We start from the raw sequence: 23,544 nt of genomic DNA, 5'->3' as shown, positions 1-23,544 counted from the left end.
CTGACAACCCACGCTACGCCGCTGGGTAGACGGGGCTTCTCTTGCCAGCTGCATGGAGAGCAAGCCAACGCCCACAGGTGGAAGAGGTGTGTGAATGAAACTTACAGGCTTTCCTGGTTCTCCCGCGCCACCTTGAGTACCTCGTGGGCCAGGCATTCCTCGCTCTCCCTGTGAAACACAGAAATGAGAGGGAGAGTCAGACCTTGCATGAAGTAAACATTTCAGACTGTTCAAGGGAAGAAATATCTAATTAGTTAACAGTTGGCAGCTGAGATGAGGCAACTCTTTCCCTCCCCCACTGTTTTCTTGCTTCTGTCCTCAGGAGTGGAGCAGAGGATGTCCCCCTCCCCCATAAGATGCGCTCAACACTCAACATCATTTTGAGCCCCATTTTGCCGGATTCAAACTTGGCACTCCAATCTCATCAGTGTGAACATACACCAGTGGTGAAGTCCTTGATGGACAAGTATCTTCAAATCTGCTTTCAAATAAACTGCTTGGGGAGCCCCTGCTGCCTCCTGTGCATGGAGGGGAAATGTTCTGCCATTTTGTCATTCTTTCATACCCTGCCTCCCTTGTTTCCAACTTCTCCTGGTAGCCCTCTCTGGCCCTCAGAACCAGGGTCTCCCTGTGAAAGAAGAAACAAGGCGTTAGAGAGCCAATCTGTTCAGTCCAAGTTCAGCAAGTTCCTAGACCTTCTCTGGTGACAAGAAGTCTCACAGAAGCTGCAGCTGTAGCTATAGCTATGACCACCATCTCCCTGCTGCTTGAGGTTATGGTGCTTTTAGGCGGAATCTGTTACGGAATGAGTGCTACTTATGCATACAAGTTTGTATCATCCACACCACCAATGATTTCCTCAAAATGCCAGCCTGGAGTTTTTCTTCATTTAATCTGGATTTACCCACAGAAAAATCAGATAGTCTGCTATGGACCTGCAAGCCAATGCTCATTAGCATTTTTTCTTTGGATGGGTGGTTTGTCACCTGCGTGCTGTTTCAGTGGGTGGCCATGTGCTCCTCCTAGGAGGGCGAACCAGTGGAGTGTCTCTCTCTCCATCTTAAGAAAGCAGATCTGAACTTAGGCAACCCAATTGGAGCTGCTCTCTCAAGACCTTGCAAGAGAGTGCATGCAGGGGAAGGTTACTTCTTGGAGGCTAATCACACAGCAGATACAGCAGGGTTTAGTCAGCTTTAGTCAGTCTTGTGCAAGAGCTTGGTTTTAAAAATTAAGCAACAACAACCTTAAATTGCAAGGGGTTGGACTAGATGACCCTTGGGGTCCCTTCCAACTCCACAATCCTATGATTCTATGGAAAACAATAAATGTGCTTTTGTTGTTTTGCAGGCTTATTTTACAATCATTGTGACTAGAATCAAAATTAATAAAGAATCTCTCTCTCTCTCTCTCTCTCTCTCTCTCTCTCTCTCTCTCTCCGCCCCCACCCCCCAGTTAATTAGGGGTGGATTTCCTTCCATTACTTTGGAAACCTGATGAACTTACTCTCCCGCCTGGGGGTCCAGCACCTCCAGGTCCCCCCTTGGTTCCAGGATCACCACGACGGCCCTGGAAAAAAAAAGAAACAATGAAAGCAAACAAAACAAAATGATTTTGATCTTGAGCAAATGCTCTTCCAGCACACTCCTTGTGCCTTATTTGAGCTGAAAGAACTAGGCGTGTCTGAAGGATGGCTCCAACCTCTTTAGAAAGAGGGGCCCACTTCTCCCATTGCCATGACGCCCCCTTTTATGCAATGCTCTTGCCAGAGACGGGGCAGCGTCCGTAGCATTCAGACCCCACCTTGCACCCTAGATGTCATTAGGGATGCAAAACGGTTCCTGGAATGGGCCCAGAGAAATTGAACTATTTTTCGAGTCACCTGGCAAAATAGCTCACCTCTTCAAGCTTAATTGCAAATCAAGCCCGGGGGGCTCCTCCAAGCGTGATCAGGTGAGGAAAGGCTGCGTAACTTCTCCTCTGTTACTTTTCTAGCTTAAAATAGTCCTTCCCAAGCTGCCTTTTCATCCACAGGGGATGCTATGGGGACTCAGTATCTTACTTCCCATACATAGGTGAAAAATAGGCTTAGAGAGGAGGACTTTGAGCTGTAAAAGGACCAAGTAGGAGAGGAGCCTTTCTCGGCTTCCCCTATCTCCTTCTGCAAACTTGAAGGACATAGTTCCGTGCAACGTGTGGATTGACACTTATTGCAAGAAAGATAAAGAGTGGGTGAAAGTAAAAGCAAGAAACAGTGCTTTCAATATTGTGAATATAATCCCATTAAGTGGGGTGTGGGGTTTGTGGGAAGGGGAGACATAAATTCCTATACTAGCTTTGTGTCTGGTCCAGCCAAAGTTAAGCTCTTTCTAAAGCACAATTATTTCAATGAGAGAAATTTCAGGTTAAATTTAACTCTCCAACTGAAACCAAAGCATCTTAAAAGTGCTTTATGTGGGCTGAATCATGCCCTCTGTTAAAAGCACAATCAAATGAAATGTCAGCACATATCCAACTTCCTATTGGATGACATTTGGTTGCTTGCATACTGGAATGCACAGATCTGGCATGAATCTCAACCGCTGATTGTGAACAAATCCAGTTTTAATATTGCTCTGGAAGAAGGAGTAGGAACCGATGTCACTGAAATCTGTGGTGATGCATTTAGGAGTGTAGTCAAGCAGTAGTAGCCTAGAATACTTGCCTGTATGGAAATCTTGCTATTGAGATAGATGATAGATAGATAGATAGATAGATAGATAGATGATAGATAGATGATAGATAGATAGATAGATAGATAGATAGATAGATAGATAGACAGACAGACAGATGAAGTAAGTGGGGTTAGAATCTTACAGGTTCTCCTTTGGGTCCAATAGTTCCAGGGCCACCTTTGGCTCCCTTTGTCCCAGGAGTGCCAGGAGATCCATTGGTGCCTTGTGGTCCCTTTGAAAAATAAAAGGAAACAGCATTAGAAGACCTTTGGGGAGAAGGAAAGGGCAAGGAAGGGCAGTGTCAGAGCACAGCCTACGTATAATGGGGCACAGACAGTACAAAGAGTCACATCTTATGCAGGATGGTGAGATCCATCATAATCTTAGGCCCAGTTTTGGCACAGAAACTGCTCTGGTCACACTGTACGATGATGACCTCTGTCAGCAGTGGAAGTGCTGGGCCGCTTCTTGCATTGCTGTTACCACTCTGAAAGAGTGGGTGCACAGCTTGGGGGTCCTCCTGGATCCTTCGTTGTCACTTGAGGCTCAGGTGGCCTCAGTGGCCCGGAGTGCCTTCCATCAGCTTCAGCTGGTGGTCCAGCTACACCCCTATCTGGACAAGGATAGCCTGACTACTGCTGCCTATGCTCTGAAAACCTCAAGGTTAGATTACTGCCATATGTTATATGTAGGGCTGCCTATGAAGATGCTTTGGAAACCTCAACTGGTGCAGAATTTGGATGCCAGTCTGCTCACTAGGACAAGACAGTTTGAGCATCTTACACTGCTCCTGGTCAAACTGCATTGACTACCAACTAGTTTCCAGGCCCAATTCAATGTGCTGGTTTTGACCTATAAAGCATTCAATGGCTTGGGACCACAATACCTCAAGGACTGCTTCTCCCCATATAATCTGGACTCTGTGATCATCCTCTGAGGACCTTCCTCGTGTGCCACAAGAGGTCTGGAGGGTGGCAACATGAGGACGGGCCTTTTTCTGCCATGGCTCCCCGTCTGTGGAATGCTCTCCCCAGGAAAGTTAGTCTGATGCCTTCATTATACATTTTAGGTGCCAAGCAAAAACGTTCCTCTTCTTCCAGGCTTGGGTTCATTAACATTTGACGCCCTTTTAAATGTGTTCATGTGTGTGTGGGGTGGGTGGGGGGTGGAACTAGCCAAGTTCAGCTTATTCAACGCCTAGCATATTGCAGTTGCTATAAATGGAACAGAATCAGGTCACTGCATGGAGAGTTTAATGCAATGCTGCCAATTTTCTCAATTCTTGTTCTGACAACTATGATAACAACAGGGTAACTTCTGGACCTACATTTTGGACCTACATTTTGGGGGGCCCTGAAGCCTGAACTGTTATGTTGGTCCCTTCACAACCAGCAATGAGGTCTGGGTAACCCCTGTTACCTTCTTCAACGGGATCACCACTGGTGGGTTTTTCCAGAACAGATCACAACACTTTTACAAGATCTGTGCTACTGACTCTCAAACTCTGGGATTGTTGAAATACATACAACAAAAAAGCAATCAATTTAAGTCATGTGACTCAAATTGAGTCTACCAGCAATGTGGACTAAAATTGCTTCTGGGGCCCCTCCAGGAGTTTAAGCATCATTCGTTTCATAGTAGATCTGCCCCTGAGAGCATGTCTAAAATTTGAGGGGTACATACCCGATTTCCTTTCTCTCCAGCCAACCCAGGCGGTCCGCTGCGACCAGGACGGCCAGGATCACCCTGATACAGAAGGAGTAAGCAGAAACAGAAGTAGTAAGAAACAGTCACACCAGCTCTACATCCGCGTAGGGCAAAACTGAATTGTATGTGCAGCAGTATAAGCAGTCTGAAATTTCCCTCAAACCATTTTTGGGGGAATTCTGGTGCAAAATAGATGGCAGCTACTTTATATTCAGTGTTTGGTATTTGACAATTGACACTAAATAGCTGATATTTTACACAGCTCCATTCTTAGGGGTTCAAGAATTATGCATATATGTTAGAAACACACCAAACAGCCACATTAAATACCTGGGCAATTTTTAATAAAGCCTTCCAATCCGTTTGTAGCACTTTAAATGCTGTCATGCTGATCTGCCCACAACACCATCTACTTCTGAGTCATTTTCTTCTGAGGGCCAAACCACACCTTTATGCTGTGTGTGTGGTTTTTGTTTCATTTTGACATTTTAGATGGGGGGGGGGGTAGGAGTTGAATCAGGAACACCATGGAGCTGTTTTCAGGGGCGAAGGAAGACTAACCAGCACCCGGTGCGGGGTGTCGAGGGGCAGGGCAAACCGCCCTGTGCCGCCACACATGCGCTGCCAGGAGGTTTGCCGATGGCGCCACTCTAGCACTGTATGGACGGTGTTGAGATCCTCCACTTGCGGCTGCAGTGGTGGGATCCTCTGCACATGGCTGTGGCGGCACCCGGGAGCAGTGGGGTGAGCCTCCCGCGGGGTGCCTTCTTGTCACCCCCCCTCAGAGATGGCACCCAAGTTGGACCGCCCCCCTTCCTCGGCCACTGGCTGTTTTGAAAAACGCTTTCTCCCTGCAGCATTTTCTCAATGACTCCTCTGGTTCCTCTATTTATTTATTTTTTGCCTTGAGGGAGAAAACATTGGTACTTTTGTACCTGTATGTTTCCCCCTACAGAGTTTCTGTTCTTTTGTGTAAAACAGTGTGTGTGTTTGCGCGCACACATACGAGAAACACTGCCTGAATGCCCCGGTGCCTGCTCTAGTCTTCAATGACACCTAGAGACTGGCAGTAATGATAGCAATTCTGTAACAGAACAGGATTTTCAATTGAAAATCAGAATTGGAAGTCAAATGCATGAATTTCTACCAGTTATAATTATCAATGCAGCCTTTTTGAGCATTTACACTCTGCACAGAAATGCCAAAACGCTTTGTAACAGCACTATTATTATTATTTTTTTTTACAAAAGGTGTGTCTGTTCCAAAAAGCCAGGATTCAATAAATAAAGACGAGGTCCATTGGATTAGTCCGAAGCTCATCTGCCTAGTCCAGCTCTCGGCTAAAGAGATGTTGCAGGGAAGACCTCCTCTGCTGTGTGCTTGCTGTGACTGGCACCAGTGGCGTAGCGTAGGTTGTCAGCACCCGGGGCAAGGCAAGTAATTTGCGCCCCCTAACCTGTGGATTTTAGAGAGCTGCGAGTGCGAGCGCACCCCCCCCAGATGTTGCGCCCGGTGTGGCCGGCCCCCCCTGCACCCCCCATGCTACGCCACTGACTGGCACACCTGAATGCAGAAGCTTCACACAACTATCATGGCTGGTAGCCACTGACAAACCTCTTCCCGGGGTGGGGTGGGGTTTTTCAAATCCCCCTTTAGAGCCACCTAAGACCGTGGTCGTCACCACATCTTGTGGGAGCAAGATCCACGGGTTATGTGAAATAGTGCCTTTTTCAAACTGGCTGACCCAGAGTTGTACTGCTTAAAGAGGGAGTGGGGGAAGCCCCAAATATTCATAGCACAGCACGATTGCCCTGGCTGCATATTGGGTCCACTTTTGGACCCAGCGGCACAAGGGGCTGCCTGTCTTGCAACACCTTCAGCTTATTCTCAGTGAGTCTGTGTCACTGCTGCATTGAGTGACTTTGAGGATACAGACCTTGATCCCTTGGTCCCCAGGCAACCCTTGATCTCCAGCACCTCCAGGATAACCATCAGGGCCCTAGGAAGAAAGGCAAAGGTGAGCTGCTTCTTTTCTGAAAGCTCTGGCTTGTGGTGACATTTGCACACGGAAAGCAATGGGCTCTGTGATGCCAGATAAAAGGCCAGCCCACCTTTTGACAGAGAGGCAACCACCTCTTCCTTTCCTGATGCTCACCTGCATGGGAACCTCCCTGTCAGCTCCAGGAATGCATTCAGATGCAAATTAAAAAAGGATCTACAGGTCTTCCTCCATTTGTTTATTTCATAAAATTTATACACCACTTGATTTTAACCTCTCCCCAAAAAACCCTCAAAGCGGTTTACAAAAAGATAAAACAACAGATTCAAGAAAAATTCACAACCCTGTTTTTCGGTTAAAATACAAAAACAGATTAAAATTCACCTCAGCGTTTCTAAGCATCTGGGTTGACCTGTCTAAACAAGAATGTTTTTAGCAAGGGCCAAAACCAAAGTGCAGGTGTTGCCACACTAAACGATCAATTGCTTACATCTGCAAAATGAGTATTATGTGGCACGTGTAGTAGTGCCAATTCTGCCGATCAAAGTGGTCATACAGAATCACACAATCTTTAGAGTCGGAGGGGACCCCGAGGGTCATCTAGTCCAACCCCTGCAATGCAGGAGTCTCAGTTAAATCATCCATGCCAGATGGCCACCCAACCTCTGCTTAGAAACCTGGAAGGAAGGAAAGTCTGCCAAGTGGGGCACATGTGGGGTAAGGCAGTAAAAAAATGCCCTTTTATTACCATTATTTATTTTATATTTGTTACTTGTGTGTTAGCTGCCATGTTACTTTATGCAGCATGCTCCAAGAAACACTGAGCCCCACACCCCACTGCTGGAATGCACAAAGCCAAGATGAGAAAACATTCTTACCCTGTTGCCTGGGTCTCCCTTACAGCCAGGAGGTCCAATGCGCCCCAGTTTGCCCTGGAAAGATCACATGCAAAAACATAGAAGTGAGAGACTGTGAACAGTAGAGAAAACTCTATAGATGTTTCATTCTCCTGGGGAAAGACATCCACTGGCTCGGGCAAGATGTAGCCCTGGGGGGGTGGGAGGGGGCTTTCAATTTCTCTCTCTCCCCCTTTGTCTGAAACAGGAGGGAATTAGCTACTATGGGATGTGCCTAGCTTGTTTGGGGTGCTTTGAGGGAACTTAGGATCTTGCAGGTCTTGGGTTCCTATCACATGCCCCCCTCAGAATCCCAGAATGCCATGTCTGAAACCACAGAGCCTAGGACTTGCCGATCAGAAGGTCGGCGGTTCGAATCCCTGCGACGGGATGAGCTCCCGTTGCTTGGTCCCTGCTCCTGTCAACCTAGCAGTTCGAAAGCACGTCAAAGTGCAAGTAGATCAATAGGTACCGCTCCGGCGGGAAGGTAAACGGTGTTTCCGTGCGCTGCTCTGGTTCGCCAGAAGTGGCTTAGTCATGCTGGCCACATGACCCAGAAGCTGTACGCCGGCTCCCTCGGCCAATAAAGCGAGATGAGCTTCGCAACCCCAGAGTCGGTCATGACTGGACCTAATGGTCAGGGGTCCCTTTACCTATAGGATCTTGCAGGTCTTGGGTTCCTATCACATGCCCCCCTCAGAATCCCAGGATGCCATGTCTTGGTCCACATGGCCACATGGGGAAGGATGCCAGCAGCCCACCAGCACCCACCAGAGCTTTTGGCAGGTGAACCAAGGGGTCTCTTGGTGGGACAAGCCTGTTGGCAGGCTTTACTCTCTGTTGGCAGAGCAGCTCTTGCGAGCTGTGGGGTGGCAGCCATAGCGGTTTCCTTCTAAAGGACATAAGCAACCTGTTGACTGTGTCTGATCCTTGAGTAGCCTTACCTTCTGCCCACTTGTGCCGTTCCGTCCAAACAAGCCAAAAGCCCCCTGAAAGAATAGAAGCAGAGCGTGAGAAAGCTGCTCTCATCACGAAAGCGGAGCTGGAATAATAGGTAGCAATCCAGGATTTGCCTTTACCTTTCGTCCATCTCCTCCAAACTCTCCCTGCAAACACAAGAGGGGGGGGGGGAGAAGCAAACAATGTTGAGTCAAGCCTATTAAAACCAGCCATGCTGGCAGGACAGAATGGAATATATATATATATATATAGAATTATTTGTTACTGAATTGATTATGATCCAAAAGCAAGCAAACAAGATTAGATGCAAAGACCTACCTAGATGTTTAAGCAATCTGAACAAGCAGTTTCCCCTCACAGACTGCATTTTGTATACTGTTTACACGAATATATTATACACTAATAATTATGCACACTTTTCCCCAGGAAAGCATTCTTTTGTTGGAAAATGGCCCCACAGAATTCAGATAAGTGTGAATTTTAAAGGATAGCTGTGTTCCAGTTCCCATATAGTTTCAGAAAGTGCAAATCTGACAGATTCACATTTAAATTTCTCCACCATCCTTTGCGGAGATTTAATCTGTCTACAATTTCCATCCTGGAACTGAGGCTGCAGTTGGACCTCCTGGCTCTGGGCTCCAGCTGGGAGGTCCAATCTCTGTGCTTTTCTTATTTCCCCCCTCCCCTCCTCTTTGTAAAACATCTCGCTGGATGAAGAGCTCTGGAGCACTTGAAAGATTGCCACTATCTTGTGACATTTTGGCTGGTCTGAATAAAATCACAATATGCTTCCCATAATTTTCTGAATGTAGTATATAAAATACCTTACCTTTTCTCCTTTTAGACCATGAATACCCTACAAAAGGAACAAAAAAATGTACATTATGTTAATGTTTGTTGATACGTGTGACATCGATTTAGAGTTCTGGCTTTGATATAGTATCATATATTTCATGTATATATTTCCTGAAAAAGTTCTAAATGGTTTCTATAAACAAACAAACAAACAAACAAACAAACAAACAAACAAACAAACAAACAAACATATTTGTTTGCAATGAAGCAGAGCTTTTATTACCCAGAAGCACTATCAAAAGCCTCTAGTCATGGAGGCCCATGTCCCTTTTGCCCGACAGAATTTACAGAAAGAATTTATATTTTAGGGACTCTCTGCAAAGTGTAAGGGCATTAAGCCATCATCAGTTACTTGGAAAACTATGCATCCAAAACATTTTAGACAAGGGCCGGTAGTGACTGGGCAGAATAGTGTTTCACATTAATACAGACACCAAATGCCCATGCTGACAGCCTCAATATTCATAATTTAAATAACACACAACCTATTGGCCTTATTATATTATATTGGATTATATATAGCTATATACTAGCTAAATGTCCAACAGACAAACAGGTGCAGCTATGGCTAGCCCTGCTTTCCCCAGCCAAGCCAGGCGAGTTGCTTCTGCTTCCGGCACTCGTCCACGGCAGTCAGCCTCGTGGTCTGGATGCTTCATCAATGCTGCAGGTGTGCAGTTATCACCACATGGCATTTTCTACCACTAGTCCTTCGCACTGGTAGCCGGTTGCCTTTACCCTGTCCTCTGAGTGCCTCTGGGTCAAACATTGTGGCCCCAGATGAAGGGTTAATCCGGCAACTGGTGAGCCGCTAAAATGGAAAAAAAAATGGCAGGAGGATAAACAGACACAAATCTTTTACCTTGGGACCTGGATATCCAATTGGACCTTCAATTCCTGGGTCTCCCTATATTTAAAAAGACAAACAGCATTATTAGTTGCAATAACTTAAACAGTATATTAAGACTGCCATCCTATACACATTTATCCAGGAGTTAAGTCCCGCTGAGCTTTGGAAAGGACATGTACAGGATTGCCCTGTTAGAGATTTTCAAATCATTATGTCCTTCATTACTGCAAGAGGGACACTGAAGTTTCACTGCTTCTGTTTTATAATGGTGAAGTGAAACTGCTAAGATACTTGGAAATTGCTTTAAAGAGAGGTTTCAATATGCTGCTTTAGCAGTTTCAAGGATCACAGTCTGATTTGGTTAAATATCAGCCCCTAAACAGGTGTTCAAATTGGAATATTACTCCATATGATCCTGAACATTTGAATATTGAATGTCAAAACTCACCCCAGTGGCTAATGCAGGGGGAAGTGAGTCCTCCTATTTTTTTTTCAGCTACTCACCTGTCGTCCTTTTAGCCCAGGAACACCTGGCACCCCCATGTTGCCCTTTGCACCCTAAAAGCAAATAAAAAATAAAACAAGTTAGAGCAGTATGTCTTGCATTTTCCCCACTGTAATAGAAGGGCAATTTCAGCAGTTTTCAGGGACAAAAATGTTTGTGCCAGGCAACCCCTCATGGAAATTTGGAAGGAAATAACAATGTCTCTTTAACTTTTTCCATCTCAAAGGGTACTACCTTATATCAGCTTTTTGTTGTTGTTCTTCCCCAAGAAGTGTGTGTGTGTGGGGGGGAGTCAAGATCAGGACTGCACTGAGAGGGAAAAACATATTTAATCCTTTGATCCCCACAAAAATAAATAAAGCTGTATTCTGTTTAATTGGGTTGATTAATTGGGTTGTTGATCACTGGATAAACTGGGAAAATGAATAAATATATTTGTAATTATAATTGAAGTGTATATTTCATACCTTTTGAGCTGATTAATTGGGCTGATCAGTGGGTATATTGGGGAAATGAATGAATGAATATTTAATACTTTTGGAATTAATAACTTACATGGGGGAAATAAATGAATTTTTGCAGCCTTCTTTGATTTTGGCACATTTGCAGATTCATTTAAAAGCATTGCTGGGTTCATAAACACCCCCCCCCCCCGCATCATGCATTTTCTTAATTAACAGAGACTTAAATTATAACAATTGGCATGTACAGATAGGTAGCCGTGTTGGTCTGCCATAGTCAAAACAAAAAAAATTCCTTCCAGTAGCACCTTAAAGACCAAGTTAGTTAGTTCTTGGTATGAGCTTTCGTGTGCATGCACACTTCTTCAGATGGCATGTAGGAATCTTCAGAAATATTTGAGGTTAAAAGGAGGTTCCTCACACTTGTAAAGGCACACAATTCTGTCAGTATATGTACATTTCCTACAGGCTCTTGGAGATTATGCATACTAGCTGGGAAATGTACAAAATTCCCTGTTCATGGAAGGATTATGGGCACATTCTCTATAAGGCCGAGTGAATGTGCACAATGGCTAGTTATTACAGACTTCCCCAAGGGTCCCTATTTTCCAGGGACGTCTTTGATTTAGAGAAGCCACCCCGGTTTCTGATTTGATCCCAATTTCTCCCGTTTTTGCTTAGGATGTCCCTATTTTCATCAGAGAAATGTTGGAGAGTGTGTGATTATACACATTGACCAGTGAAAGAACAATTGGTCTAATCATTTAACACTCTGCAGCCCAGTAGTAGTCAACTGCACTTTGTCCAAAAGTGGAGTTTTGTTAAGGGTCATTTTAGTTGTGGGAGGAGCCCCTGCCTACCTGGTACAAGGAGGGAGGGAGCCTGCGTCAAAGGAAGCTTTTGCTAAGTGCGGGAACACAGTTTCTGCACTCCAGTCAGGAGTGGGGAGGGGAGAGACTGTTTCTGCCAAGACCCCTTAGGACAGTGGTGGCGAACCTTTTAGAGACCGAGTGCCCAAACTGCAACCCAAAACCCACGGATTTATCGCAAAGTGCCAATCTGGGGGGATAATGCGGGGAGAGTTGTTGAGCTTTTTCTGGGAAGAGTATCCTGGGAAGAGTATCCTGGACGCGGGTGGTGCTGTGGGTTAAACCACAAAGCCTAGGACTTGCCAATCAGAAGGTCGGCGGTTCGAATCCCCACGACGGGGTGAGCTCCCGTTGCTCGGTCCCTGCTCCTGCCAACCTAGCAGTTCAAAAGCACGTCAAAGTGCAAGTAGATAAATAGGTACCGCTCCGGCGGGAAGGTAAATGGTGTTTCCGTGTGCTGCTCTGGTTTGCCAGAAGCGGCTTAGTCATGCTGACCACATGACCTGGAAGCTGTCTGCGGACAAATGTCGGCTCCCTCGGAGCCGAGATGAGCGCCGTAACCCCAGAGTCGGTCACAACTGGACCTAATGTTCAGGGGTCCCTTTACCTTTACCTTTTACCCCGGCCTTGTTGAGCTTATTTCTGCACTTTATGTATAATATTTTGAAAATAAATAGTTACCTTTCTTAAATTACGGATTTACTAAAGTTCAAGAAAACACAAATTGCCTCCAGAAAATGTAGAGTTATATACATGCTACTTAAGAGGCAATTCAAAGGCTTGAATAACTTTCAGAAACTTGGAGAGGTTTTAAAAAGTGGCCTTTGCTCTCTGCCGTAGTGCTGAAAGGAAGAATCCTATATTTGCATTATTGGGGGGCAGGGAGTGAGAAATACGGTCTTGTGGAACCACTGCTGTATCTTGCATGTTACCAAGCCAGGAGGGATGGCCGCAACAGCGTTACATCCAGCACTTGGCCTACTTTCCCCCAATCTTGACTATGGCAGGTATCTGAATTTTCTTATGCTCTTCACAACCTTGGTCTTGCAGCACAACATAGCACTCTGGGACACAAGGTTCCTCTCTCCTCAGGGTGTTTTAATTTTATTTTTTGCTAAGGTCAAGAGAAGCAACGAAGGCTTACACAGTCACAACAGCAACCTGGTTGGGCGCTTGGCTGAGCAGCAGAAAAAGGGGAGTTCAAACCCCACCAGGCCTGGAGGAGGGAAAGTGCCACCGCTCACCACCTGCAGGGGGTTTCACAACAGGAACCAAAGGAGGGCAACTGCAGGGACTCAAGCCCCCACCTGGCTTGTCCTCATTGCTTTAGAGTACTTTCCAGGTGGAAAGACAGGAGGGCTTAACATCTTCCCGGAGCACGGGCTGCTTAGTGCTGCCCCAGGAAAGGTTTGCTCAGGAGGAGATGAGCTGTGCGGAATTCAAGCGCATGTGAGGGAGCAGGTCCTGGAGGAAGAACTGTGAGGGGAGAGACTTCATCAGGCAAGGCCTCTTTCCACCTGTTGAATGTTACTTTTTTGATGTTGGTTGCTTATTTTATAGTTTTATTATTGCATTAGATTGTTATAAGATGTCCATTTCTTGTTTCTTCAGCTTGTAAACCGCCTTGAGTATTGTAAGATAGAAAGACGGTATACAAATTAAAAAATGATGATGATGACGCCGTGTTTCCATGTCTCGCGCAGCGCAACCGTGCGCAACTTTGTGCGGAAACGTCCCCAGAGAAACGAGTGAAAGCTCCGCTGGGCACTTCAAAGGCACCTTTTCCACCTGCCCCGCAACCACCCCACACTCTCTGCCCTCAGGCTCCACCTTCTCAGGAATGGAGCAATTGTCCCCTTTTCTCTCACTCTTCCCTACACAAAACTTTGTCCTCCGGCAACTGTGTGGGCAGCGCCACTTCCTCTCTCTGCAGGCCAGCCCACGGTGGGTGACAAAATAACAGGGCTCGCCACAAAATGAGCGTCCCATTGCAGCCGCAGCCGCAGCCTACCAGCTGGTGGTGGGCGCGAAACTCTGGGGAGCATTTCCGGCTCACATCGGCGTAAGGGTGTGTGTGTGCTCAACTCCCCCCCCCCCCGATGCCGCTGTGGCTGGCGCGCACTATACAGAGCGTTTCCCGCCCACTGTGGTGTGTGTGGGGGGAGTGGCTGTCACCTTTGCAAACCACAAAAAACGGACCTGATGGGGCGATGGCGCAAGTGTCCACAGAGAGGGCTCTGCATGCCATAGGTTTGCTAGCACTGCCTTAGGATAACTCTGTACCCCCCCACCGGTGGTTTGTGGCCCCTGGGTTAGGAATCACTACCAAATTGAACTATATCATTCAACTTACCTTTTGTCCCCGAAACCCCTTTGGGCCAGGTGGGCCTGCAATTTCTAGGCAGCTCATTTTGTAGCACTGAAATAAACCCAAACAAAAATTAAATGAACTTTCATAGCTGAGAAGTTGATTAAATTTCTGCACTGTGATAAAAATAAAGAGACCCCCACCCCAAATCTAATGAATCCCAGCAGTCTACTGAATCACCCTGGGGACTCTGCCCCATTTCCCAGAGGGAAGGCTAAGATCTGCTACCAGAACTTTGTGGTCTCCTGCTAGGTAGGCAAAATGTGTTTCATTCCCCTAGGATTTTGCAATATGAACTGGGCACCTGCTGAATTTGGCTTTGTGTAATCCTCTCTTTCTCATTCACAGAACAATTTGTTAAGAAGTCTGTAGCAGCAGTTAAAGCAAACAATATGTGCCAGGTATTATTGTGCTCAAAGAGAACACAGCTAACCCTCCCTCCAGACCCCTCACGTGGTAACAGGGAACATCTGTAGCAGGAGCTTTTCGTATCCGCAGAAGCTTCCCGTGCAACTCAGAAGCCTGGGAGCCTCCATGGGCACAAAAACCCCACATCTCCCACTGCAGTTCAGGTGAGGGGCTGGGAGAACCTTAAGGTAGTCTAGGCAGCCTGCTCTCCCCTTGTGCATCATAAATGCCTGACAAGGGCTATGGAATTAGGCAAATTTGCGGCCCACTCCTGTAGATGTTTTATTTAAAATAACTCCCACTAAGTTAAATAGAATAGTCCTAAGTAAATATGCCTGGGTATTGCTGCCCTTCTATGGAGCTCCAGTTGCTCTCTTGAGCACTCTAATTTTGTCAACAATTGAAATGCTGTTATTCGGGAAAGAACCTGTACTTACCTCTCCATAGGCTTCGTGTTTCTGTTGGGAGGAAAAAGATTTTTAAAAATTAACTGAGTTAAATCTAGGAAGAAGAAAACCGAGACAGCGCTTTCCTCTGCACATTCTCTCTGTGTCCTCTGGGCAAACATGGATTTTGGCACCTCACCTGGGCATCGTTCATGAGGCACCTCAGCCCCTCCCTTGTTAAAAGCAACTCTCCAGTTTTTAGCATTGCAAATAAATGCTTGTGCGCATGTTCTCTGACAAAGGGCCAGAAATCAGGGAGGGACATTTCAGTGATTATGGATGGCTCTCCTTTAGCTCCTTCCTTCTGCCTTCCTTGCCCCTAGAGGTTGTCTTCGCGTCTTTTCTTCACTTTGCCTGCGGCCATTGTGTTTTGAAAGCAAATCCCACACACTCAAAAGGTGAATTCTGAAGGCAGAATAAGCTATACAAAGTAGAAGACAAGACTTGGTGGTGGGGTCACAGCTCAGTGGCAGAGACCATGATTTGCCTGTAGAAGCCCCGGGTTCAATCCCAGGAAAAAGTAATCAGGGTGCAGGGCCACAGACCTTGGGGAGCCACTGCCAACAGCCTCAGAATAAAACAGGATACATGCAAATCTATTCAGTTTGCACGGCCTGTGCAGAATTTGATTTTCTGGAGATCGGCTCCAAACCCGTGAGTGGGTGGGGCCAGGTTGCGGGCAGGTCGCCCAGCCTCCTGCCTCAGCGTGGGGGCGGGACAGCATCCCGCGTCACACTAGGGGGACCCCGGCCACGTCAGGTTGCCAGGTGGCCAATCAGGTTGCTTGGGGGTGTGGCCGCGGCCAATTTAAGCCGTGGTGCGACTCTGAGGCTTCCCTTTCAGCCTGGCGCTGAGGATCTCCCACCCTTTTCCAGGTTGCGTCATTGGACTTGCTATGGACTTCGGTTGGTTGCCGTTGAGGGGCCTGGTAGGACTTTTTCCACTTGGCATATTGGCACCAGCCACTTGGCTTTCGCCTACCTCATAGCAATTGTCACAACTTTGTAAGGTTTGGCATTGGAATAGCAATGTGTGGGGGAGGAGAGGTGTGGTCATCATCAGCCCCTCCATGAATAAGGGTATTCCATTAAAGGAATCTGGGGGTGTGGATCTCCTCCGTCGGGAACCCAGGGGTGCTCGAGTCGATCCGCATCAGTGGGGCTCCCCCTACTGGTAGTTTACCCTTACCAGACTTCCCCAGAATAATATGTGCTGGGAAATAAAGGTGGGCTCCTCCTCACGCCTGCCTGTCATTTCAGCAGCACCACTCTAACCCAGAGGCAGGAGGCTTGGCTCATTCCCCAGCCACTGCAACCAAGGGGGACACCAGGCTGGTAGGGCCAGGGACACCCCGATGGATGTACAGATCGTGCAACCCCCAGCCTAGAACGCTGGCCGAATGTGGGGCTGTGGAAATCCAGGGATAGTTTTTGCTCCAATTTTTGTGGTTGGATGGCTTCCAGCTAAAGGACTGAGCTGAATAATTTTATCACACTACAGGTTTTAAGAATGCTGCATGCTTGGTATTATGCTTAAATTACTGATGGAGCAAGCCCATAAATCTAGGAAGCCTCAATGACCACTGGCTCTTAATTGGTTACTGGGTGCTTGGAAGGGCATTCCTTGTACTTTGGAGGAGCTAGGCTCCTTTGGGTGGGAGGGCAGGATAGAAATTTAATAAAATCTATAAAGCTTCTGCTTTGATATCCAGCCTGGACAATGCAAACTGCCTGAAGCGAAATAGTATTTCAAGAAATTGCATTATTCCCCCCACCCCCACCCGAGAGAGATCCATTCTTACCATAACTTGGATGATCCTATCAATGGTATTGGTATCTATCTCGGTGGTTGATTCTTTCCTGATCGGGTCCATCTTTGTGATGGCGTAATTGCTACGGTAAAGCTCCAGCGGGGGGTTGGCAATCTCTCGCAGCCCTTGCTCAAAGATGTTGTGGCTGGGGGCCACTGCAAAGAGCCTGATCCCTGCGTCTCGGGCTCTTTCAGCTTGCAGCTTCATCCCTCCACAGGGACTCCCTGTCACATGGCCATCAGTGATCACAATGGCGTAATTGACAGCCCCAGGGGATGGATTGGCCAGGATCTGTGCTGTCATGTTGGAGATAGCACAATCTGTGAAGGTGCCCCGACCGATGTACTGAACACTCTCCAACCGATCACGGTAGATCGTCTTGCTGTTAGTGAACTCGCTGTATATTTTCACCACATCTGAAAAATGGAGTCCTGCAAATTGCCAGTTGATGGACACTTGGCTCTGGTAGAGCTCATTCTCCAGCTTTGTGATGAATTCAGGGATGAAGCTCTTCATATGGGTCACTATACTCCCCAACGGTGCAGTCTGCAGTGCAATACTCTCAGATGTGTCAATCACAAAATATACCCTGATGGGACAGTCAGTTTGATCTGTATAGAAACAGCAAAGAAAAGTGTGCTGATGCAACCACATCAGTCATACCAAGGCTTCTCAGAGGTCTCTATGAGGCCTGAACACTTGGGACTTGTGCCCTTAAAAACAATCACATCCTCAGGGCACAGGATGGGAAATATCTTGCTTGGAGCTCAACCTTGAATTCAACTTGGGATCAGGGCTTTTCCCCCAGTCAGAACTTGCTGGAACACAGTCCCAGCCCCTCTCAGGTGGGCGCCATTGCCATCACAAGAGAAAGAGGGAGGTGTTCTTGGAGAGCTCCGACACCTCTTTTTCGAGAAAAATAGCACTGCTTGGGATTATAGTCAGTCACAAACTGAATGTGAGTTAGCAGTGTGCTGTGGCTACAAAAGAGGGCCTGCATTGATTGATTAGTAGTTTACAAGTCACAGGAAGTGGCTTCATTCTGCCACCAGAAGGAGACTCCCTGGACTCAGCTATACAGCTGCGAACAAACATTTTAAATGTGTTGCAAAGTGCAATATACAAATGTGGCACTAGATGGCGACAGTGAACTATGCAAAATTCAATGTATTTTTCAAAACCTTTTTAAAAAAAGCATTTTCACAGTGTTTTTTATATGTGTGTAAAGTCCACCACTATCTCTCAGTGGAGCTCCAAATCGAATAAATGGGAGACAAAGTGGAAAATGAGGTTCCAAGTAAGTAAAAGTGGTGGTTAGTGAGGTGAGATGGAAAGGAATAAGTTACCCACTGTGAGCCAAGCAAAGAAGAAAAGTCAGCAAGTAATTTTCGACAGGGATAGGAAAGAGGAGGCCAAAAGAAAAGACAAGGGAGAAGGCAGAGTTTTAAAGATTGTGCTTTTACCTGCACAGGACGAAGCTGCAACAAGATCATCATCATTTTGAGCCTGGAGAGGAGCCAGCGTTGTGCACAGCAGAACAGCTAAAAAGGCTTCTGAGAACATCTTGGCCACTTTATCATACAGCTCGAGTCCTGTTAGGATAGAGCCAACATAACAGTCTTATTAACATAACAGCTGATTAACAATAGAGCCAACATAACAGTCTTATCAACATAACAGCTGATTAAGGCACTAGACATGGACAGTGTGACGTTTCAAAGATTCTTTTTTCTATCTCCAAGGCAATAGTATTCAGTGCCATGGAGGGGCAACCATAACATGAGGTGATTGAGATTTAGTCTCCCAACTAAAGAATCATGGCAAGAAAAATTGATGGACTATGCAGAACTGGCAAAACTGACATATAAGCTACGGGACAAGGATAACTGTGACTTTAAGGATGAATGGGAACCTTTCACAAAGTATCTGAAGACGCAACAAAGCGAACTGGACTCCTTGGCAGGTTTTTTTTACTGATAATAATCAGCTAAACAGTTTGAGGATCTATACAATTTTGTAACATGCAGAAAATAGCATTAACAGAGAAACCAAAGACTGGAACTGAGGGAAGTCGGGGGGTGGGGTGAGGGGATGGGTTCTGTGGGGGTGAGGGGGGAGGGAGGAAAAATGGGGGGGGGAATAAGGATATGCTTTTGGATAATATGTTTTGTTATAACTTTGAATAAAAAAAGAGAGAGAGATTTAGCTTGGTTGGAGTGGGTGAGCCCTTTTATTTAAGTCTGGCAGTGCAACTTTTGCCAGGAAGAAACTACGTACTCAAGCGGCTTGTCCTGGGCGGTGCTTGTTCCATTAGCTGACTGGAGTCCTTCCTGGGGAAAGGTCAGCAAGTTTAACACATCCAGGTAAGTGGGTGAATATGGTGGCAGAGAATGGCACTGCCCAGTATTGGGGGGAGAAACCAAGCAGAAGGAGGAGTTTGGGAGTTCAGCAGCCTCTGGGATAACCTGAAGTACCCTCTAGCACCCAAGTGGAATTGAATTCACTATCTGTAGCCTGCCCTGTAATTTGAAATGTGCTGTTATTGTTTTTTCCTTGATTATCTAATCACCCTGCCGAAGTGTTCCTACAGAACACTGGTCCTTGAGTGCCAGCCTTACTAGTTTCAAAGAAACTACTCCAGATTCCATTCTGTTTATTAAAAACTAGTACAATCGTACCTCGGAAGTCAAATGGAATCTTTTCCGGAAGTCCATTCAACTTCCAAAACGCTTGGAAACCAAAGCGTGGCTTCTGATTGGCTGCAGGAAGCTCCTGCAGCCAATGGGAAGCCACAGGAGTCCTGTTGGATGTTCGGCTTCCAAAAATAGTTCGCAAACCGTAACACTCACTTCCGGGTTTGCGGCGTTCGGGAGCCAAAACATTCGAGAACTAAGCTGGTCGAAAACCACAGTATGACTGTATACAGTATATTCCCTTTACAATGGACTTTAGTGATGTGAATATATTTTGCTGGCTATAAGAGGGAAATACTGGAGGAATTACACTGCAAGCCCAGGGAGAAAATGACTATATGTGTGCAGGATTGCACCACTAGTGAAAACTACCAGATATTCAGCCTCGATCCTAAGCATGTTTCTGCTCACAATAAATGTAGATAACTCTTAACAGTTTTAGTAACCTGACCAAGATGTATTTTAACCTTTCAGGTTTAAATCAGGTCCCTGATTCAGCCTGTCTCCATCTTCCTGGGTCTGTATAGCTCTGGCCATCTTAGCTGACAGCCTTCGGGCACTGGAGAATTTGCAGGCCTGAATACTGAAGGCCCAAAGTTCTTTGCTTTAGCTCCCTAAAATCACAGTAGCCTTATCACACCAGGTTCCCAGAAGTGCACTGTTTCTGTGTTCTAGGTTTTATTTAAGTTACACCATCTTAACAGTGTGAGAGAGCAGATTTCAAAGAAATGTGGGTCTTAAAACACACACACTCTCTCTCTCTCTCACACACAAACACACACACCTGGCAGGCAAACCTAACTAATGCTAATGTAGAATGCATACATTTCTCTGGTCGATGAAATGTGCATAAAGGCCAACCTTAAACAACTTAGCAAAATTATTATAAGTGACGGGAAGGGGAGAAGGCTTTGTTTAATGATGTGGTTAGAAACACTAAAGAGTTTTCTCACACACCTGTTCCATACCCTCTAACATTTCTCTGATGAAAATAGGGGAATCCCAGACCTGCTCTGGGGGAGACAGGTACCAGTGGGAGATGCTCAGACTACAAGGTGGCCAGTTCAGATACAGAAAAATGCAAAAAGTGAGTTATGGTGGGTGCCTAAAATGGAGATCCTTCACCTGACTTTTCCAGCGAAGATTTCTTTTTCCTTATTACAGAACTGGGCTCTCGAATGTTTTCTCCAGTATCGTACATTAATGGATATTGTACATGAAGATTCAAGTTCCCTTTTAGCTTCCCTCCAATTTTGCTTTCTGTGTGAATGCTGCCTCAGAAAATGCTGCATTCTGATTTAACTGAAAGTTCTGGTGCATTTTTTCCTCTGGCTCCAAGTTTACTTGGTTGTGTGTTCCCAATACTGGGCAAAGCATCATCTGTTGCAGCACTGGAAGAGTCCAGGCCACAAATCCAGGTACTAAGGAAGAGAAAACCAAAAGCAGCCAGCGCCTCCCTTTCCCCAGACTTGGCTCATGGTCTGTGCATGGAAGAGAAGAGTCACAACTTCATAACCTCATCTAAGAGTGAAATTCCCAGACACACAACCAACACAAACTCCTGCCCCTCCTCCCCACAACTTTGGGGTGCTGCTCCTGTCTCTAAATTACACATCCTACTGAGGAACACAACAGCTCACAATTAGGCTGCAATCCGAGTAAGTCCTAGTTGACCAAAAAAGGACTTACTGTTGAGTAGACATCTATAGGATAGCACTTTAAGTCAGAGAGTGATGCCAAGGGTCTCTTGCAGCAAGGAAGGAGAAAAGCCATTCTTTTCATTAGCAAAGAGTCTTAATTGCCTCCAATCTAGACATGCCATAGACAACAGAAGGAATGTTGTTGCTACTTTCTGCTAAATCTGCCTAATATCTCTGGAGAACAAAATATGCCTGCTAGCGAGTTACTGCGGTGCTCTAGCTCTGGAAGAACACACGCCCTGCAACCCGCTGGCCAAAGGCACCAGATCTAAAGCAAAACCAGGGAAGCCACAAAAGCCCATTTGTGAATTCCGCCTTATGGGTGCAAAACTATCGAAGCAGGTAACGTTGCCGTGCCAATGTTGGAAGGAGAAAAGTGTCTGCGCTTTGAAGAGCAAGGGCTGTTTTCTAGCCACGTAGAAATCAAAGACCAGCAGAAGCATTTCATGATATTCATCACCTACTTGAGGTGACAGCACCTCATCCTTCACAGGTGCCTTTGGTCCTGCGCTTGCTGTGCTGGGGCTGCTTCGATCAGTGCAACCCCCCCAGATTTGCCCGCTATTCCTGGCGCAGCTCCTTTCTGGAGCGCGCTTTCCCTCGCCGCCCCAGCCCCGCCGAGCTTCGCCCGCTCCCTCCGCGCTTCCCGAGCCAGAGCCGCGGGCGAAGCTGCCGTCCGCTTACCTGGGGAACCGACTCGCCGCAGCTCCTGGGCGCGGACGACGGGCTTGCGCGCGTTTCACGAGGGGCGCTGCATCTTGGGCGACAGGGGCTCCTTCCCTTCGCTTGGTTTGGGAGTGGAGAGAGGGAGCCCTCCGGGCGGGGCGCGGGCGCCTGGCTCCGTCCTGCCTCTTTCTCCTCCCCCCGGAGCGGGCCAGCCAGCGCCACCCGAGGCAGCGGCCACCCGGCGGCGCTGTGGCTCCACCATCCGCGCTCGGGGGCGCGGACCGTTCCTGGGTCTCCCGCCCGGGCGAGCGAGCTCCTGCTCCGGCTGCCTCTTGCGCAAGCGAAGCCTCCGCCCGGAGCCCCTTCTCGCGCCTCTCCAGGGCGCCCTTCGCCAACGCGGTGCCCGCCAGGGGCTTGGGATCCCCCCCCCCCCGACGGCTCTCCCAGCAGGGTTTAGAAAACTCACGGAAAGGGGGAAGGCAAAAGGTTTTCAAACACGTCGCTTGTTCAAAGTACAATCTGTGCCACTGTAAACTAGCAGCCCCCCGCCCCCTTCCCAAGGCCAGCTGGCAGCACGGGCCATCGGAAGGGGGCGATGTGGGCTTTGGTGAACCTGCGGAGGAACTTGGTACCCAGGTCACCAGTTATTCTACATTTCTCAGGACGACACTTTTCATACTGTCTGGAATTGATACTGATTGTATTTTTGAATCAGTTACATAGATTTTCCTCTAGTCCAGATTCTCTTTACAAGGATGTTTGGTGACTCTAGAAAAGGGTGAAATCGGAATATTTTGATAGGTTTTGCTTTCTCCCTCCCTGCTGCTTGCTTTTCAAATAAGGACGGTTGGATGAACCATTTCTGAGATTTCCTTTTTTCTCACCCAAAGAGGAGGAAGCCGCTTTGCATAAATTTCTCCAAATATTCTCCATCATTTGTTTGTAGTGGCTGCTATTTCTCTCCCCCCCCCCCATGTTCTGACCTGGTTGCAAACACAATTTTTTTTGGTGATTAAATAAATATTTTTTCAAGTATTCTGGGACTGTGCTAATCTCAAACCGGCTGGATTCTTAAGAACCCCTGGCAGCATTCTTTGCTAGGTCCGGCTGCCACATTTACGGGAAGGGCTTGAAAGGAAGCATGTGTGGGAAATCATTCCTCAGAACTGGAACTTCTATCATCCTGTGGCCAAGTGCAAATGCTTGTGAGTATTTTAGTGCATATCAATTGTTAGTTCAGAAACACGAGTTAGGAAAAATAGGAAGTTAATTTATACTCACATATAATTTATAATTGTGAGTATAACAATTATATATTTATAATTGATGGGATGCGGGTGGTGCTGTGGGTAAAAGCCTCAGCGCCTAGGGCTTGCCGATCGAAAGGTCGGCGGTTCGAATCCCCGCGGCGGGGTGCGCTCCCGTTGTTCGGTCCCAGCGCCTGCCAACCTAGCAGTTCGAAAGCACCCCCGGGTGCAAGTAGATAAATAGGGACCGCTTACTAGCGGGAAGGTAAACGGTGTTTCCGTGTGCTGCGCTGGCTCGCCAGAGCAGTGATGTCACGCTGACCACGTGACCCGGAAGTGTCTCCGGACAGTGCTGGCCCCCGGCCTCTTGAGTGAGATGGGCGCACAACCCTA

General features: G+C 47.0%; 1 protein-coding gene across 2 annotated transcripts in view; it reads right to left on the bottom strand.

The window, feature by feature from the left end:
- Nucleotides 1–22,092, bottom strand: part of COL6A2 (collagen type VI alpha 2 chain) — a 43,309-nt gene extending 21,217 nt beyond the window's left edge. Inside the window, exons 1-17 of one of the 2 annotated variants that reach the window (XM_028703158.2) lie at nucleotides 21,923–22,092; nucleotides 18,309–18,437; nucleotides 16,837–17,456; nucleotides 15,027–15,047; nucleotides 14,167–14,232; nucleotides 10,483–10,536; nucleotides 9,991–10,035; nucleotides 9,103–9,129; nucleotides 8,393–8,419; nucleotides 8,258–8,302; nucleotides 7,296–7,349; nucleotides 6,355–6,417; nucleotides 4,395–4,457; nucleotides 2,854–2,943; nucleotides 1,504–1,566; nucleotides 566–628; nucleotides 106–168 (exon numbers count right to left, since the gene is read on the bottom strand). In XM_028703158.2, coding sequence (XP_028558991.2) covers nucleotides 106–168; nucleotides 566–628; nucleotides 1,504–1,566; nucleotides 2,854–2,943; nucleotides 4,395–4,457; nucleotides 6,355–6,417; nucleotides 7,296–7,349; nucleotides 8,258–8,302; nucleotides 8,393–8,419; nucleotides 9,103–9,129; nucleotides 9,991–10,035; nucleotides 10,483–10,536; nucleotides 14,167–14,232; nucleotides 15,027–15,047; nucleotides 16,837–17,456; nucleotides 18,309–18,408 — 1,464 coding nt within the window. In that variant the 5' untranslated portion in view covers nucleotides 18,409–18,437; nucleotides 21,923–22,092. The remainder of the gene's footprint in view (nucleotides 1–105; nucleotides 169–565; nucleotides 629–1,503; nucleotides 1,567–2,853; nucleotides 2,944–4,394; nucleotides 4,458–6,354; nucleotides 6,418–7,295; nucleotides 7,350–8,257; nucleotides 8,303–8,392; nucleotides 8,420–9,102; nucleotides 9,130–9,990; nucleotides 10,036–10,482; nucleotides 10,537–14,166; nucleotides 14,233–15,026; nucleotides 15,048–16,836; nucleotides 17,457–18,308; nucleotides 18,438–21,922) is intronic. The other variant, XM_028703148.2, reaches the window with a different exon arrangement.
- Between the last annotated feature and the right edge of the window lie 1,452 nt (nucleotides 22,093–23,544).

The sequence above is a fragment of the Podarcis muralis genome, chromosome 1 (assembly GCF_964188315.1).
Source record: "Podarcis muralis chromosome 1, rPodMur119.hap1.1, whole genome shotgun sequence".
Lineage (NCBI taxonomy): Eukaryota > Metazoa > Chordata > Lepidosauria > Squamata > Lacertidae > Podarcis > Podarcis muralis.
Note: the sequence above shows the minus strand (reverse complement) of the source record. Positions and strands in the feature narration are given on the sequence as shown.